The 17,122-nt window shown below is 36.0% G+C and overlaps 3 protein-coding genes across 4 annotated transcripts in view; 2 read left to right on the plus strand and 1 right to left on the minus strand.

The window, feature by feature from the left end:
* LOC136834094 (heterogeneous nuclear ribonucleoprotein R-like) overlaps positions 1-17,122 on the minus strand; it is a 711,768-nt gene that overhangs the window by 603,166 nt on the left and 91,480 nt on the right. The window lies entirely within an intron of this gene.
* Positions 1-17,122, plus strand: part of LOC136833982 (chaoptin) — a 207,126-nt gene that overhangs the window by 168,898 nt on the left and 21,106 nt on the right. For both annotated transcript variants that reach the window (XM_067096255.1, XM_067096263.1), the window contains exons 4-5: positions 15,981-16,167; positions 16,331-16,421. In XM_067096255.1, the coding sequence (XP_066952356.1) occupies positions 15,983-16,167; positions 16,331-16,421 (276 nt within the window). In that variant the 5' untranslated portion in view covers positions 15,981-15,982. The remainder of the gene's footprint in view (positions 1-15,980; positions 16,168-16,330; positions 16,422-17,122) is intronic.
* LOC136837521 (uncharacterized) lies at positions 10,096-11,376 on the plus strand. Its single transcript, XM_067102370.1, has 2 exons — positions 10,096-10,425; positions 11,170-11,376. The coding sequence occupies exons 1-2, from the start codon at positions 10,096-10,098 to the stop codon at positions 11,374-11,376; spliced, it is 537 nt and encodes a 178-aa protein (XP_066958471.1).

Below are 17,122 nucleotides of genomic sequence, written 5' to 3' on the forward strand. Positions count from 1 at the left end.
GTGATTTATATATCCAACTTTGCCACAGGGAAAATGAAACACTGAGAGTCAATCCGGATCGGTTTTCTTTTTTTATATATATATCTTAGACATTTTCAGACTGAAAATGTCTTACATATGTAAAAGAAACTGGTCAGAATTTACACGCAGTTTTTCACTTTCCCTTGAAGCAAAGTTGGATATGCGCGCGCGCGCGTTTAGTTTTGTAACCCTATATAAACCTTCCATTCAGACGTGTGCAAAACTTCTCTGCCATATTACATAGCGCAATTACAAAGAAATTCTGAATATATCAAAGTTGAACTGAAAAAATGAAAATGGAATTTCTGAACGACCGTTTCTACAAAACAGGTGGAAGAGTGAGTGGCAGGTTTAAGGTATCAAGGAGTTGAATATATCCCGCAATGTTACTCTGGTCCACGATTTGCGTTCTGCTGGAGATAGGTCATGAAGTTCTCTCTCTCTCTCTCTCAATGTACGTTAGCACAATCTTTCCTTTCTTTCATCCAAAGTTTGCAAGTGAACTCTCTCTCTCTCTCTCTCTCTGTCATAATACGTTACCACAATCTTTTCTTTCTTTCATCCAAAGTTTGCAACTCTCTCTCTCTCTCTCCCCAGAATAGGCTTCCCCAAATCTGTATCATTCACTTAATGAAATTCATGCCAACCCTACATAGCAAATATTCGTTTTAAATTTTTAACCAAAACAAAAAATAAACACCGAATCCTTTCCGTCATCCTAATAAGTACAAGGGCTTTCTTCAAATTCATCTGATGATGCGAAAAGGATTTAGAAAAAGAAACCTTTAGTTCTTACTAGATCCCAGAATCACTGTTCATGATCATTAAGCCAAACAGTACCCAGTGACTTCGGGAGGTCACGGAATACGCGTTGACATTCCTGTCATGATAATGTTGTCTTTAGCAGTATCACACTCATCATCATCATCATCATCATTTTAGTGTTATTATTGTTGCTGATTTTTTAAAACTTTCCGTTTACATCATAATGACCTATCTCACACTAAAGCACTTGTGTTCCCGTTCATTATCACTCTGTCCTTCATTGGATAAAAAGGTATGTATACCTTAGGACATCAAGAACATATCTGACAAGTAAAGATGCAAGGCAAATCCTCTATCACTTAAGTAAGAATGCATAGTAACAGTTAACCTGCAGTCCAAGAGAGAGAGAGAGAGAGAGAGAGAGAGAGAGAGAGAGAGAGAGAGAGAGAGATCAGGCGGATTAAATGAAATTCACTCAAGAAAATTCACTTGAGTTACACACTATAATCATGAAGATAAGTTGCTCATATTTCGTGTTTCGAGACAGCAAGCAGTCGCTTGCCTGATGTTTGGAAGATATTATCACCAGATTTATTCAAACGAAAGAGAAAGCAAGCCATGGAAGCTACTGACCGGTTGATTCCAGTTGACGGTACCACGAGTAAATACCTAAGGCTTATCTTTTATCTATAATGCAAAAGAGAGATGGGGAAAGTGTGTTAAGATTGGTGTTATATTAGTTTTCTTGTCATAAAACACGGATGCATAATATAAATGTAATTAAAAGTGAGAAAGAGTCGTCTTCTTTACCATGAAATAAGCTTACTGCATTCGTTTCTCAAAAATAAAATTCTTTTTATTACGTGATTTAATATTAAAAATAGACATGGGCGGTGGATTGGCATTCAATTATAAATTTCATGTGTGCAGTATTTTGGCCGCATTGGTATTTAAATAATATCCAAGGCAAATACATTATGAAAATTGCATGGCATAACTCCAGAACCGGGGCGCACCAACACCGTTACATAACCTAAATTGTTAAAAAAGTGGGTATCAGAGGCAAATAGTTTTGATGTGCATTATTCGAGAAAAGTAGATAAAATAACACCCTCATTCAAAGAACAATAAGATTTTGGGGCAAATTATGACAGGTCACTGTTCACGAAGACAGCTAAAATAAGCATTTTAGCCGAAGATTATACTGTATATACTGTATGTATGTATGTATGTATAATCATTCTTACACACACACACACATATATATGTATATATATATACATATACACATACACACGCATACATACGTGTGTGTGTTTGCGTAATATAATTCTTATGATCGCCACCAACGCCGTTCGACGCAAAGGGCCTCTGTGAAATTCCGCCACCCATGCCTACCCTTCACTTTCACTTCCACAAACCTCTACTAATATCCAGCCTCTATCCCAGTTCACATCCCAGTAGGCCTGGACCCTCCAGCACCTCTGGTGCCCCAAGAGTCCAGTAGGCACTACCAATGCTATTCTCCCTGGCGCTGGGCGAAGGGCACGTAGATATTCCTTTCCTTTTCATACTATTCCATCTTCATTATTTTGGAACTTGGGGTAATTTTCCTTAAAGTATCATTTCTCACTGTATTCTGCCCTCTGACTCTTTAATCTTTCTATTACTCACGTGGCTTTGTGGTGATCATTTCCAATCTTAATATTTTTCTAAGCTTTATTCTCGCATCGACAAAATCTTTTGGTTATATTTTCATTGGCATACCATGATTCATGTCCGATGATATACAGGGTGTAATAGACTAAAAATGATCTTACTTGCGTATGCAAGTAAGATCACTTTATTTCTAAACCTTATCTTTCCTGCCCATTGTTTCATTTGCCTTTTTAGTCTTTCTCTAAATTCAAAATAGAGAGAGCATGTTTTGGAAATCACTGTTCCTAATTATTTGAGGATCACGTCTTTTTAAATCCTCCTCCATCTAGTGTTATTTCATTCTCTCTCCACATTTTTTCTGTATTTCTTGGATTTATCTAAAGTTCTACCTCTAGATATGTGATGACTATTGTTAAGGCGGTTTTGTAAATCTTGTGATGTTTTTCCGATTACAGTGGTATTATCTGTGAAAGTTTTTATCGGCACTTCAGTCTAATCCTTCTCTTCCACCTGCAGCCACTTTGTTCATTTTAAAATCCTTAAGAAGGGCAAACAGCAAAAGTCACCTAACATTCCTCCGTAGAAGCTCATAATTTACAGCAAATTCACTCAGGACTCCATCAACATTAACTTCGCATATACTTTGTTCATGGATAGTTTTAATTCATTTTACTAAGCTTCTTGTACATCAGTCATTTTATCCCCCTCACATCTAATTATTCACGATCTCACTACATGTTCTGCTCCACTTTTCCTTCCTTCGTCTGATGTTACTTGTGATACATCCCTCCTGTTGACGTGTATTGTCCCATTTTACATTTGAAGCAAGGATGTTTCATTAATAATTCCACTGACTACTGTCATATGAACGCCACTCCCTGAGTATATAGCTTTGTCATCATCATCCACCTGTTTTTCCATGTATTCTTTTTATCTATCCTTGATCTTTAACTTCACTATCTACACTTTAGTGTTTAGCAAGCACTACTTTTCCTACTTCATTTCCTACATGAAATTTTCGAATATCTTTGTCTACTCTCACTGTATCCCAGGTGTCATCCGATAACCAAGGTTTTCTTATTACCACAAGACATCTTTTCCAGCAGATTAGTATACATTCTTGATGTTATTTCATTCCTCACTGACTGTCCGCGCTTCCTCAGGTACTGTATCTAAAGCTGCAAATCCATATAAAAATTTAATTGTAAAACCCTCCAAAAGTTCATCTTCAAGAAGTTTATTCTGTCAAACTTAGATAATCTGTCACCTTTTATTGTTGAGTGCTTCTGATTTCAGCTTAAGTATGGCGATAAAAAGTAGATCTTGAGGTAAAGTTTACTCCTCGTCTAGCATTTCACCTGCTTTTCCATACATCTCTTTTCCCATCCCTTTGCACTGTGATTCACAAACAGCTAAGATCTTTAGTCTATATCCCCTCAGTTAATTCTCTACCAGTTGCACCCAATTTGACTCAGGGTTCTATGTTCCGATTTCCTAACTTCAGTTTTCCTTAGTACTTACAAACCTAAAGATTTTTATTTTCCATATGCCCTGGGACTGAGGACCATGTCCAAATTTCCTCTCTCCTCAAAGAAGCAGAATCTTTCTTGACTAAATACAATGACCTAGGTTATCAAGCAAGGCCATTCGCTTGGCCTCCAGGGTTAAAGACGAGGAGACCAAGCACTCAATGCCAGTTACTAGTCCTTATCCTGAGCAAGGCCACAATCTTCTCTTGTGGCTCAAGCTATTACCTAAAGAGGTGTCAGCCTAGAGAGCAGAAGGTAATCCTACCCTGAGCTCAAATCCAGTTATATATATATATATATATATATATATATATATATATTATATATATATATATATATATATATATATATATATATATATATATATATATATATATATATATATATAAAATGTGTGTGTGTGATGAACAGCCGAGACGAGCCTGAGTCAAGCAGGTGTTTGTAAACGAAACGCCTCTCTTCAAGCAATGATAACTGATATTCTGATCTTCAGACAGAGAAGTGATATGATTCAGGAAATAAACTCCACATTCTGTAAATGATCAGTACGTCGAATTAATTACCTACAGTATAATATATAAAAAAATTATGAACATGGAAAAAAGGCGATGAAAATACTTAGTATTCATAAATTTCGACAGTAGAAACCAGTAAAAAAATATATTGATTATTGGAAGTTTATATGACAACTATGAGACATAAATTTTGACAGTGTTGTGATCCCTCTCTATTATTTGTTTGCTAATTTCAGGTGCTCATAGTGTCGTTCCGTGTGACACTAAATTTTCGGAAGTTAATGAAGTACAACATTCTTGTTAATAACGCAAACTGATCTTTTTCCCTTTCTATAACTGAAGGTATCACAATAATCATTATTTTTTTTCGAGTTATTAACCATATATATTTCGTAGAAGTCATTTATAGTGCCTTTTTGGTAGCTGCAAGGTAATGCATGTTCTATCAGTTTCTTGACAAGTTGTAAAATACGATTTAATATGCATCCTTACTTTGAAGCAGTCAAGATTCCAACTATCCTACGAGATTCACATGTCAAGTGAATATTTTACCACACACTCATCTCATCCGTATGACGTATCTACCCTTAACCTTTGTTAGAGTTCTCTCTCTCTCAAACTGCAGAGGAAAAGAGTTTTAGGCGAGTGGTGGTTTTGTTGAAGGAAGATGGGCGTAAGTGGAGCGTTAATCTCCATCCAGGAAACCCCGACATAATGTGCTGACCCTCAAGGCAAAAGAACGAAGGTCGTCGACGTCTTGGGGTCTCTGCCTCTCTTACATACTTGATTTGTACGCTTTGCCTGCTCAGTTCGATCTGAAACGCCTTCATATGTATGTGTGTGTGTGTGTGTACGTGTGTAAAATACGAATAACAGGAATGATACCATTAGGATATTTAGTGAGAGAGAGAGAGAGAGAGAGAGAGAGAGAGAGAGAGAGAGAGAATACACGTTATTAATTACATCTTAACAATTAGGCATAATTAACTGTCAATCATAAACGCAAACTCACGTTTTATATAAATATAAAATATATATATATATATATATATATATATATATATATATATATATATATAATATAAATGAATAGGAATACCATATTTATTGCACTTATGGGGAGTTCCGGAATTTTCAAGGAGAAACTCTGAAACTACACTAATATAAAAATGTTTGAAATAAGCTCTGCACTTTTTAGAAATCTACTATACAGAGGAAAGCACGCTGATTATAAGAAATTAAATCATTCAGATAGTAAAATATGAAAATGAGCGATTCCATAATGGATAAGGCGACAGATGACCGATTACGAATAAGACGAGGTTTAAGCGTTTCAGTGTACTATATGAATTCTCACTTTCTGAAATCGCTAATGTTCGAACAAGGGTTTAAAATCTTACAATTTTCAATGCTAAAACCTTATGCGCTCACGCAATCTTTACTGAGAATCTGTCCATGTTTTTTTCGCTTACTCCTGCATGCTCACAGTATCTGGTTTTTATAGTTAGTGATAAACTATTCAAATACCCCAATTGGAAGTTAGGTCCATTGTACATATACACAATTCCCGCATGCATTGGATCGGGAAATTTGTTCTTTGCAGGGGAAGAGTTTTCCAATACTGTTGCTATTACAAAAATGGAACCTGAAATCAATTTGTGGATAATACTTGTTAAATTAATTGTTTAGATTGTAGGTGAATCTTGATGTTTCTTACCATGTATGGAATTTTGCTATAAAACTAAGTTTTTTGGGGCTTTACCAGTTATTGCGTAAGAACTTCTTATCTATTTTGAAACTAAATTGTGGTAGAAAACCATTATCATTAAAAATCTCTTCTCAAAATACTAGTTCCTCATTAAGTGATGCATAACTCGACCATATATTGTATGCAAGGTAAAATAAATTTTTTAAAGAGTCAGTTTCAAATGTGATAGGGGTGTGAGTCCCGAGAACGTGATTTGTAGGGCACTGAGACAGATCTCTGACTAGATCATGATATCGTGGAGTGGGCTTTTCAAACGTGTCGTCAACATGGGCTTAAATTTAAGGGATATACCTCAAGCAATTTTCTTTCATGATGGCCTAAGAGGAGAGTTACAAAGGTGCTTGAGATTAGGTTGCACGTGGCAACACCGTCTGTTTGCTGAAAAAGGTCATTGTTGAGAAAGAAAAGTGACAACTTTATTTATAGTGAGATCAATAAAGGACCTTTTCTTTGTGCATCTTGTTTGCTGCTATGATCCAGATAAAAGTCTTCAGTCCTACTGGATCGTAAGATTTCTTGATGGAATATGTAGAGTTAGTTATTTGTAAAAGTAACTAAGATTTTATTAGTTATGTAATGGTGTATCATAATCCACCAACAATGGTCTTTAAGGTACATTAGTTTTACGTATTTTAGGCAGTCGGGCCGCTTGGCAGCGCATTCGGAAAACTAATTTTCTGAAATGGTCCAATCTCTTTTAAGAAAGAGCAGTAAGAAATCTATTTATTTTGCCCTCTGAGTAACTTTCAGCTAAAAGAGCCTGCATGAGGAGCTTGCTTGCATTTTGTATAGTCATCGACTACTGCCAACATTCTTGGAACAGTCTTTTCTATTTAAGTAACTACTCCGTTTCCTTTGCCTGGCCTGCTTATAATGAGGCCTTTAATTTTGCCCAAATTACTTTGTTTAAATCCTCTTTATTAAATACATGCATATATATAATACATATATGTGTGTGTGTGTATGAGTGTGCGCGCGCATATATGTATATAATATGTGTATATGTGTGTGTGTAAACGCAAGAGAGCAAAATAAACCTAAGTAATAAATAAGCAAGGAATGCTTGAGTAGCACCTTAGACAATCCGCTGAAAGGCAACAATTAAAGCGTCATACTTTGACCCTTTCCAATGAGCGTCATACTTTGAACCTTTCCAATGACTTCTGATTGACACGAATGACCTGACACGTTGCAAGTCGCACCACTAGACTGCCAGTAATCACAGGAACAGCGGATGCAATAAAAGATTACCTGCAGGGGAAGAGGACCCAACTACAACACCGTGAATCCAGCAAGAGACTACTCAGTCGTAGGGGAAAAATTCCAAATTTTAGAGAGAGAGAGAGAGAGAGAGAGAGAGAGAGAGAGAGAGAGAGAGAGAGATAATATGTATAATAGTCATAAGAAGAGTATAAAATTGCTGTGATTTTAATTTTACTTCTTACGTTAATGGTAATGAATATAATTATGTCTTAGTTTTCTATTTAAATTTATTAAGGCGTCAATAACCTACATGTTGTGACACCAGTTTTAATAGACATAATCAATCGAATGTCCCAGTCTTGGGAATTTGAGACATAGGTTCCTGTCCTGGGGACGCAACAGGGAAGGACATTTTATCCTCCTACAAATTCTTGGTGAGGATTCTAATATGGAGCAGTTGTGCATATTTGTTAGAGAGGCGGGCCTCCTCAGTAAATTTTAAATTGTACATATATGCAATATTTGTATGTATAGATAGTATATGTGAATAGATATTATACAGTGTGTGTGTAATATGTATATATATATATATATATATATATATATATATATATATATATATATATATATATATATATATATATATATATATATATAACAAGAAGTCATTCAAACTGGATGGTATTTAATGAGTTTTAGCCGACCCTTAGTCCACATTTGCCCTTAGTTTGTTTTGAAAGAGTAGAATTCTACTAATGCACAGAACAATTTGTATGTGATAAAGTTAATATATATATATATATATATATATATATATATATATATATATATATATATATATATATATATATATATATATATTATATATATATATATATATATATATATATATTATACCTAACAAGAAGTCTGTGTAGCCGACCTTAGTTTGCCCTTAGTTTATTGAGAGTAGTTGACCTACATATACCAACACATAAAAAGTTATCAACATTCCGATCTGTCCCCTTCCTTTACCTGGAACAGAAATTTAGATGGCACAGTCAAAAGGGGCAAGAATAAGAGGCTGAGTGTCACTCCCTTAAGCAGCTTAGCCCAACTAAGCTGCTTAAAACAACCATTCTAAAGGCAGATTGAGCTGGCTGAATTGTCTTTCCACACAATACCTGGGGAGATAAAAGCAGATGGTCGGAACACCTGGAAAATGACACATCTTCAGCCCGGTCACCACATGGGGCCCCTACCCTTGGCGGTTGCCTTAAAAGGAGCTTGGACAGGAAGATCTTGGCAGTTAGCCGTACACGAACGGGAGGATGCTATGAGTTGCGGAGAGGTCCCCCTCCTCCCCTGTCCACACCAGACTCCACACTTGAATCCAGTTCTACAGTCATCCTCGAACGGACTGTCCATGTGATTTGTGTACAGTGCCACGCGTGTGACTGCCCCTTGTCATTCTTCGCCAGAGACCCGCTTCCCGTAAGGTAAAGTATGAGTCAAGACCTTTCAGTCACGACAGTTTGCCATTAGAAGTGTTTATTGAATGCCAGTATTACTCTTTATCCTTTGTGCCATTTTATCCAGTGCCATTTCCAGTGTTTTGTGCTCCAGTGTAAAGTGGTCATTCATTCCTCGAGTCATTGTATGTGTTATATTTTCCTTTACTGGCGTGTAATGTTTAACACTCTCTTGCAGAGGGACCAATTTGCTGTGGACTCATCTTGGACTGTGCCTTGCCACCATTCAAGACTCCAGTAGGAAGATCTTCAGGCTTTGCAAGCCTCCTAATAATTCATTTAACCATTTTCTTTTGATTCTCTTCTTGTAAATATAATTACTTAATTTAACCTAAGTGTTTACGTAACATTCCCTCATGAAGTAGAGCCCTAAGCTCATGTGAATCATCCCATTTTTCTTTTCTTTTTATGATTTCCCTTAACATAAAGTCAGATTTCCAAGGCCCAATAAATAATGTTCCGTTGCCGGCCTGTAAAAGTATTCTACAAATCTAGAATTCCAGGAATACATAAAAATATATACAGTATATATATTATATAATGTTTAGATATTTGTCATATCAAACTATTTTTACAGTTATTTATTTACTTTTTAGTTTATTTTTTTATTAAGGCATCAATAGCTATAATCAATCAATCAATTAAGAATGTGACAAAAATTGGATCTTTGATACTGGATTTTAGGCAAGGCGAATTAGGAACCGATACGTGCAGTATAAAACTAAAACCTGGAAGGTTAAAGACTGTTACAATTAGTAGAAGCTACGAATCTGGTAGTCTTGATTACTCAGTTGGAGAAAAGGAGATGTCATCTGGTAACATACAAAAGTGGACAAAATGAGATGCAAATTGATTATGTTTTGGTTAGGAAGGAAGACAAGAAAATCATTATGGATTGTAAGGTTATTCCAAATGAAACTGTTGTAGCACAGCATAAACTGGTAGTGGCAGATTCTGGGCTGAAAGCAATGTGGAAAAGACAAGCCCCAGCCAGGAATAGGAGGATTAAAACTTGAAAGCTGAAGGGGGAGAAGGCAAGAGAGTTCAGAAGTAAAGTGGAAAGAGCCAGAGAAGAGAGATAAGTGAGTGAAATGTCAGAATTGCCTGAGGAGATATGAGATGATATGAAAGAGATTGTGGTGCCAGCAGCAGCAGAGGTGCATGGGACGACCAGTGGTAAGCAGCAACAGGAAAAAGAAACATGGTGGTGGAATCAAGAGGTTCAAACAGCTGTGAAGGAAAAGACTATAGCCAGAAGAGGATGGGAAGAAGATAACAACTACCAAACAGGAGAGGAGTATAGACGGACAAAGAGGGAAACAAAGAGAGTGGTAGCGACTGCAAAGGGAGAAGCCAGGAGAGAATGGTATGAGAAGATGGGAACACCGGAGGGAGAAAAGATAATCTACAGAATTGCAGAAGTGAGAAGAAAAGACAGGCAGGCTGTAGGAGAGGTAGGAATTATTAAAGTTGAAAATAGAAATATCTTAATTGAAGAAGAGGAAGTCAGGAGAAGATGGAAAGACTTTTTTTCACAACTATTAAACAATAAGAATGAGTGTGAAAAACTGGAAAATGTTCCTCCAGTAGAAGGACCAGTAGCAAACATCAGAATGAGTGAAATTGAGAATGCTATAAAGAAAGGAAAAGTAAATAAAGCTGCAGGAAAGTCAGAGGTAACAATAGAAATGATTAAAGCATTGGGAAATCTAGGCAAAGAGTGGGTGCACACACTACTGGAAAAGATCTGGGATGTAGGGGAAATGCCAGGGGACTGGAGTAATAGTTGGATGATTAAAATGTATAAACAAAAAGGAGACGTGTTACTGTGGGAACTACAGAGGAATAAAGCTTTTGGGGCATGTATTCAAGATGGAAGGTTGAGAGAGCTGACAGACATACATGAGCAGCAGTTTGGTTTTATGAAAGGAAAGAGCACAGTGGATGCTATTTTTATAGTAGGACAAGTCCAAGAGAAGAATCTAGAAGGAAACAGGAAAGTTTACTTGTGTTTTGTGGATCTTGAAAAGGCGTATGACATCATACCAAGAAGAGTAGTCTATTGATGTTTGAGAAAGAGAGGAGTACCAGAGAAGCTGGTAAGGTTAGTGAAGATGATGTATGAGGGTGCAAGAACTACTGCACAAACAAAATATGGGGAGACTGAGACATTCCCTGTGGAGGTGGGCCTCCATCAGGGACCAGCTCTGAGTCCATTCTTGTTCCTTGTTGTCATAGATACACTGACATCAGAATTAAGGAACAACGATGAACGGTGGGATCTGTTGTTTGCTGATGATTTAGTTATTATAGCAGACACAGAAGAAGAACTGCAAGAAAGGTTTTTAGCCCTAGAAAGGAAAGGATTTAAAGTGAACATTGGAAAGAGAAGAGCTAATGACTAGCAGTAGAGAAGGACATGAAGAAGTAAACATTCCAGTGGAAGATGGTACAGTGCTAAAGCAGAACAAAATGGAGAGAAGTAACTGGAGTTGTTTTAGACAAGAAAATGCCATTAAAGCTCCAAATGAAGATTTATAAGACAGTTATCAGGCCCGTACTATTATATGGGGTAGAAACCTGGGCACTTAGAAGGAAAGAGGAGGGACTGTTGGAGAGAACCGAGATGAGGATGGTGAGATGGATTATTGGAATATCACTACTGGAAAGGAGGAAGAGTCAAGATATAAGAAGAATGTGTGGCATATGTAATATAAAGGAGAAGGTTATGGAAGCTCGTTTGAGATACTAAGGCCATGTAATAAGAAGAGCGGAGGTGGAACCAATCAAGAGAGAACATGCCCGTGATGGGGAGGAGGAGTGTGGGGCGTCAGCGGATCAGGTGGATAGATGTGGTGAGGAGGGATATGGGTGAGGTGGGATGGGGGAAGAAGATGCTAGGAATAGAAACAGATGGAGAAAGTTGACTCGAGCAGCCGACCCTGCTATACAATGGGACTAATAAGGTCAAAAAAAGAAGATGTGCAGTATAAAACTACTGAAAGGGGAAGATTTATGCAGAAAGATTAATTTTAGTTGTGTTTTTAGAGCACAAACTACTTAAAATTGATTTAACCTCCATTTCCAATATCCAGTGAAAATTTAAGGCTGTACCCGTAAGTACATCGATGAACACGACTTACATTTTTTTTACTTTTTTCTGCTATTAGTCGCCGGAAATTGGCGTTGGACACCTTTATTTCTCAAGTGTTCTTTTTTTGCGACAACCAGGCACAAAGCGGTTTCCCTAAAATCGTATATTTGCAACTTTTTCATTATTTTCTTGTAACATTCGACTGCTAACAATCACCAATTCTCTCACTAACCAAACAGATCTGGAGATTACAGCCATCATTTGAAGTTATCCTCAACTGATAATGACAGTAAAGATTTTACACTTAACAAGGCCTTTCGCTTAGGCAGACCGCAGGTATCAGACCACAGCATTCGCTAAAATTTCGCTGCTGCCATTCGTTCTGTGCTTGATCAATTAAGCGGTTTTCAGATCCGGTGTATTTTTAAAGCCTACTTCAAATAAATTTTGATAAATGCCACTTTCATTTCAAGTCAACAGCTACGTGAATTCAGTATCATTCAGACGCTTTCCCTTCCCTTTATCAACAAATAGTTTAGATTGGCGTGAAAACGAAATGTTTTTACCGTAGGTCTATTCTTCGTGTCAGGGAAAAATAATGGTTTCCACGACAAAATATCAGAAGGCAAATTACGAGAACGATTTTACTAATTTGGAAAGTTGCCCAGTAACGAATTGTAGCGACTGTGCACAGTGGCAAAAGTTGTTGCAAAAGTTCAGCATATAATTTTATAATTAACTGTTTTCATAAAGAGCTTCATTGTCTTCAAATCTTAGACAAAGTCAAATTCTTTAAAACCAGTCGATATATTTTAAGAGCTATTACTTTTACGAACTTCCTGACACCGCAAACCGAGTAACTTACCAGTTATTGAACAACAGCTTCATATGTATGATCCTGCAAGTCACTTCAGACGAGTCCCCCCCAAAAAAAAAAATTGCACTGCGTCACCACGTCATGGAGAGCAAAATTAGAGAAACAGTGTATAGAAATAAACAATGGGTAATCGTATGAACTCATAATAACGCTGAGGAATGCAAAATCCAAAAGGTGAAATAAATACTGTACTCAAGGAAACAAGACATGTTTATTACACTAACGCATCAAATTCATTAGGTATGCATAAATTTTAAAAAATCAAATAATGCAAACCATTGCAGAATTTACTACAAATTTTAAATCTCAATTTCGATGACAAGACACATTAAGTGCTGCTGTCTTACTTTTTTATTTAGTAACTTTCCTCACTATCGAATCGTATGTGATTTTTCCACGCTACATACACACACAAACACAAAACACACACACACATATATATATATATATATATATATATATATATATATATATATATATATATATATATATATATATATATATATATATATTTATAAATACGTAAGAGTGTATAAAACAAATTTTCATAGCATAAAATTTTAGATATTTAAGATAATGGCTGATACACTTAGGTAACTTAACACATTTTTCCCAGCCATATATGGGATTTTAGTCTTTACCGAAACGTATTCGAATACCAGTATGTTCTTTGGCAATATTACCATTGTTGATTGTCTAGTACCACATGCGTGACATTGAAGGGTACCTTGGCCCGTGCATTATGGAATTTTGAATCATTTAATACATTCCCTTAACGTAGCGTACTTAATCTTTTGCCCTAAATTAGTGACTATCACAAATTAGTGACTACCTTCAACTGCCTTCATTTGCTAATTTAACTTATCCGAAACTTACACCTCAGCTGGTAGCGGAATCCCTTTAATATTTTATTCTTACTTATATTTCCTCTGTATGTATCCTTCGACTTTTTTTATGGTCTGATTTATTCTAAAATTTACACACATTTTTTCAATAACGTTTAAAAATCTCTCGTTAAGCATACAGATAATTGTATAATTCACATATTCAGCATAACTTCACTACAATAAAATTATACTCAGACTGTTTATGTTACTTAAAAATTCACGCCGAATACTTTGAGCCTACTACAGTGATCAGACTTAAAATATAGCGTGAGTTCTCACTTTTGCACATATTATATTAGAGCCACTGCAAGGACAGTCCCATAAAACACATGGATAACATACTTTATTCAGCACCACAATAGAAATATTCAAGAAAAATACCATGATAATGGTCAAGTTCAAAAAAGTATCTCAAGAATTCAGAAAAAAACCCACTTGCCGTAGAAGAGAATATATAGTATATGATATTCGTTTATTCAACAGCTGTGCGAGAATTTGTATCCCCTCCAGTACACTGTGGCTACAGCGGAAACTAATGTTTTCAACATTAACTCACTTTAATCAATAGTTATCGTGGATTTTACTAAAAGGTTCTAAATGCAAATACATTATTCACACGTCTGTCGTACTTGATTGTATATGTATTGTATATTTATTATATTCCCAATGTTATATAATATATATATACATTTACATATTATATAATATATATATATATATATATATATACATATATATATATATATATATATATATATATATATATATATATATATATATATATTATATACACACACAGTATATATACATACATACATTATATATGTGTGTAATAAGGGGTGGGGGAGAGAGAGAGAGAGAGAGTTTCATACTAAGTCCACAACAGCTTGTATTAACAACAATAGTTAATTCACGTGTTCGCTTTATTAATTTTTGCAGTGACACAATACTTCAAAACCTGGAAACAGCGACGTTATTGCTTCATTGGTCGTAACCGTTTTCCCTCTAAGAAAAATGTATCCATTGTGTTGTCGCGTAGGTCATAGATTAACATTTTCAGTATTTTGGTGACGATGGGTTTAAAGGGAAAGAGATGATTAACGTGTTTAGCCTATTGTAAAAACTAATTTATCGTATTGTTGTGCACCTTTCAAACTTACAAAGTTAAGCGTTGTCTTGCGGTAACAATAAGGGATTCTTCTGCTATTGTTCAGTACAAAATCAGGTCAGATGCTGAGTAAAAGTTGAATTCATGCCGACCAAACCATACGTTGAACTCAGCAACCAATGGGTGGTTGAATTGAACGTCTGGACTCTGCCCAACAAACAACAGGCCTTTCAATAACCAACTACCCGGTAATTACATCACTCAAGTATCATCTTTCTTAATTTTTTTGTAGTTATTATAAAAGTTAAGATTCAGCCTCAGGGCTGTCTCATGTTTTACGTCTATCGCACCACGATAAGTTATTACAAAAATAAAAATTTGGACTGCCATCTTTCCTAATGTACTTCATTTTCCCTTCATCCCTTGTTTACCGTTATTACTGTCTTAATTCATTATACAGTACCTAGATTGGCAGTGTTCTTTTCTATCTGGTCGAGGTACACACATTTATACACTAGAAATGAGGAAGAAATGGATATGGGGCGTTATTTCTTCATGAAGCCAATTCTTGGGCCATTTAGGTATAGCAATAATTAATAATGAGTTTACACAGTAAATGTTTTAATGGTAGTCATTGTGAAAGGAATTAAACAGTAAATTAAATACTGTACTGAGCAGAAAATGTTCTAATGAATTTTCCAACAACCGATTACATTACAGGATGAAGTAAGTACCAGAAATGACATTCGAATGGTAGCTAAGGAGAAAGGAGAGGCAAATTTGAGAGATGCAGCCATGTGTGGCATTTGATATTCTAGTTGTACATGTAATAGAAGATGGAAAAGTCTATGACAAGTGCAGAAAAGCAGCTCAGTCCTTTACATGCTTCATAATGGTGCTGAGTATGTTAAGAAGCCGACTGAAGAATTTTTGTGAATATTCTGGTAAACTGCAAAGAGAATCATATACGGTACGTAATCTAAATGTTACAACTATGTATAGGGGTTAAATGTCTTATCGTTCTTCCTGTTTTCCTTTTGCAGGGATGCTGGTATTTGTGTTAGTACTGGCTTTGGTGGGGGGCACAGCATGGGGTCAGACTGGTCCCTGTTCTGCAGTTGACGAGCAGCTGACCCTCCCTTGCCAGTGCACAGTCAGCAATCAGAATGAAATTTCCATCAACTGTGACAACGTTGCTTTTCCTCGGGACTTCCCATTGCTGCCTTTCAAGTGAGTTCATTGACCATTAATGTAGTTGTCATTTCTAAAATTCTCTGTTTTGTTTGGTTTCAACGTGTAAAAACTAATGCTATTGAGACATTATAAAAACTGAAATTGATGAGGGAAAAGTTGAACAGATCCATACTGACCTAATTTTCTTTAATATTTTTAGAATGAACATCGTTGAATTTACACAAAGGAATGCAGGTATCCAGGCGCTAAGAGGCCAGTTATTCACTGCATCTGAACTTCCTCTAAGAAAGGTAGGGTTCATTCATTTCTTCACTAATGATGTACAGCTTAAGGAACATTTACTTTGTAATTTAAACGTTTAATATCCAAAGTCACATACAACGAATAAGAAAGGTGCTAAAAAGAGACACCGTTTGCATCAAAGTTGTAATCTGTCTGTCTGTCTGTCTGTGTGCGTCTGTCCCTGTCTCTGTCTCTGTCTCTTATATATACATATACATATATATATATATATTATTTTTATATATATATATATATATATATATATATATATATATATATATATATATATATATATATATATATATATATATATATATATATATATATATATATGTATATATAAAGTTAAAGTCCTCCTGGGCCTCTGTAGGGTCATATATTTAAAATTTGTTGTGATGGGAAAATGAACCTACACTTTCATAAATGGAGTTACCTGCACAAGGTGCACTTCAGGTTATGAATCACTCGTAACCTGAGCTGGCCTTACTCTTCCATTTTTGTTCTCAGTGTTGTAGCATGCGCTCATCACTGTGTTAATCTCCAGTTTGGCTGAGATTTGTCCTTGTGTGTGTCACTTGTTCGTGGCATTTTGTGTTTCCCTCTGCAGGGCTGTTGCCCTCCCAGTGTCCTGTGCCCCTCCAGTAGCCCAGTGCGTTATTTCTCAAAGTTTCACTGCAGTTTTTTTTTATGAGGGGAGACATTTCTGTGA

Source organism: Macrobrachium rosenbergii, chromosome 4, assembly GCF_040412425.1.
Source record: "Macrobrachium rosenbergii isolate ZJJX-2024 chromosome 4, ASM4041242v1, whole genome shotgun sequence".
NCBI classification, from domain to species: domain Eukaryota; kingdom Metazoa; phylum Arthropoda; class Malacostraca; order Decapoda; family Palaemonidae; genus Macrobrachium; species Macrobrachium rosenbergii.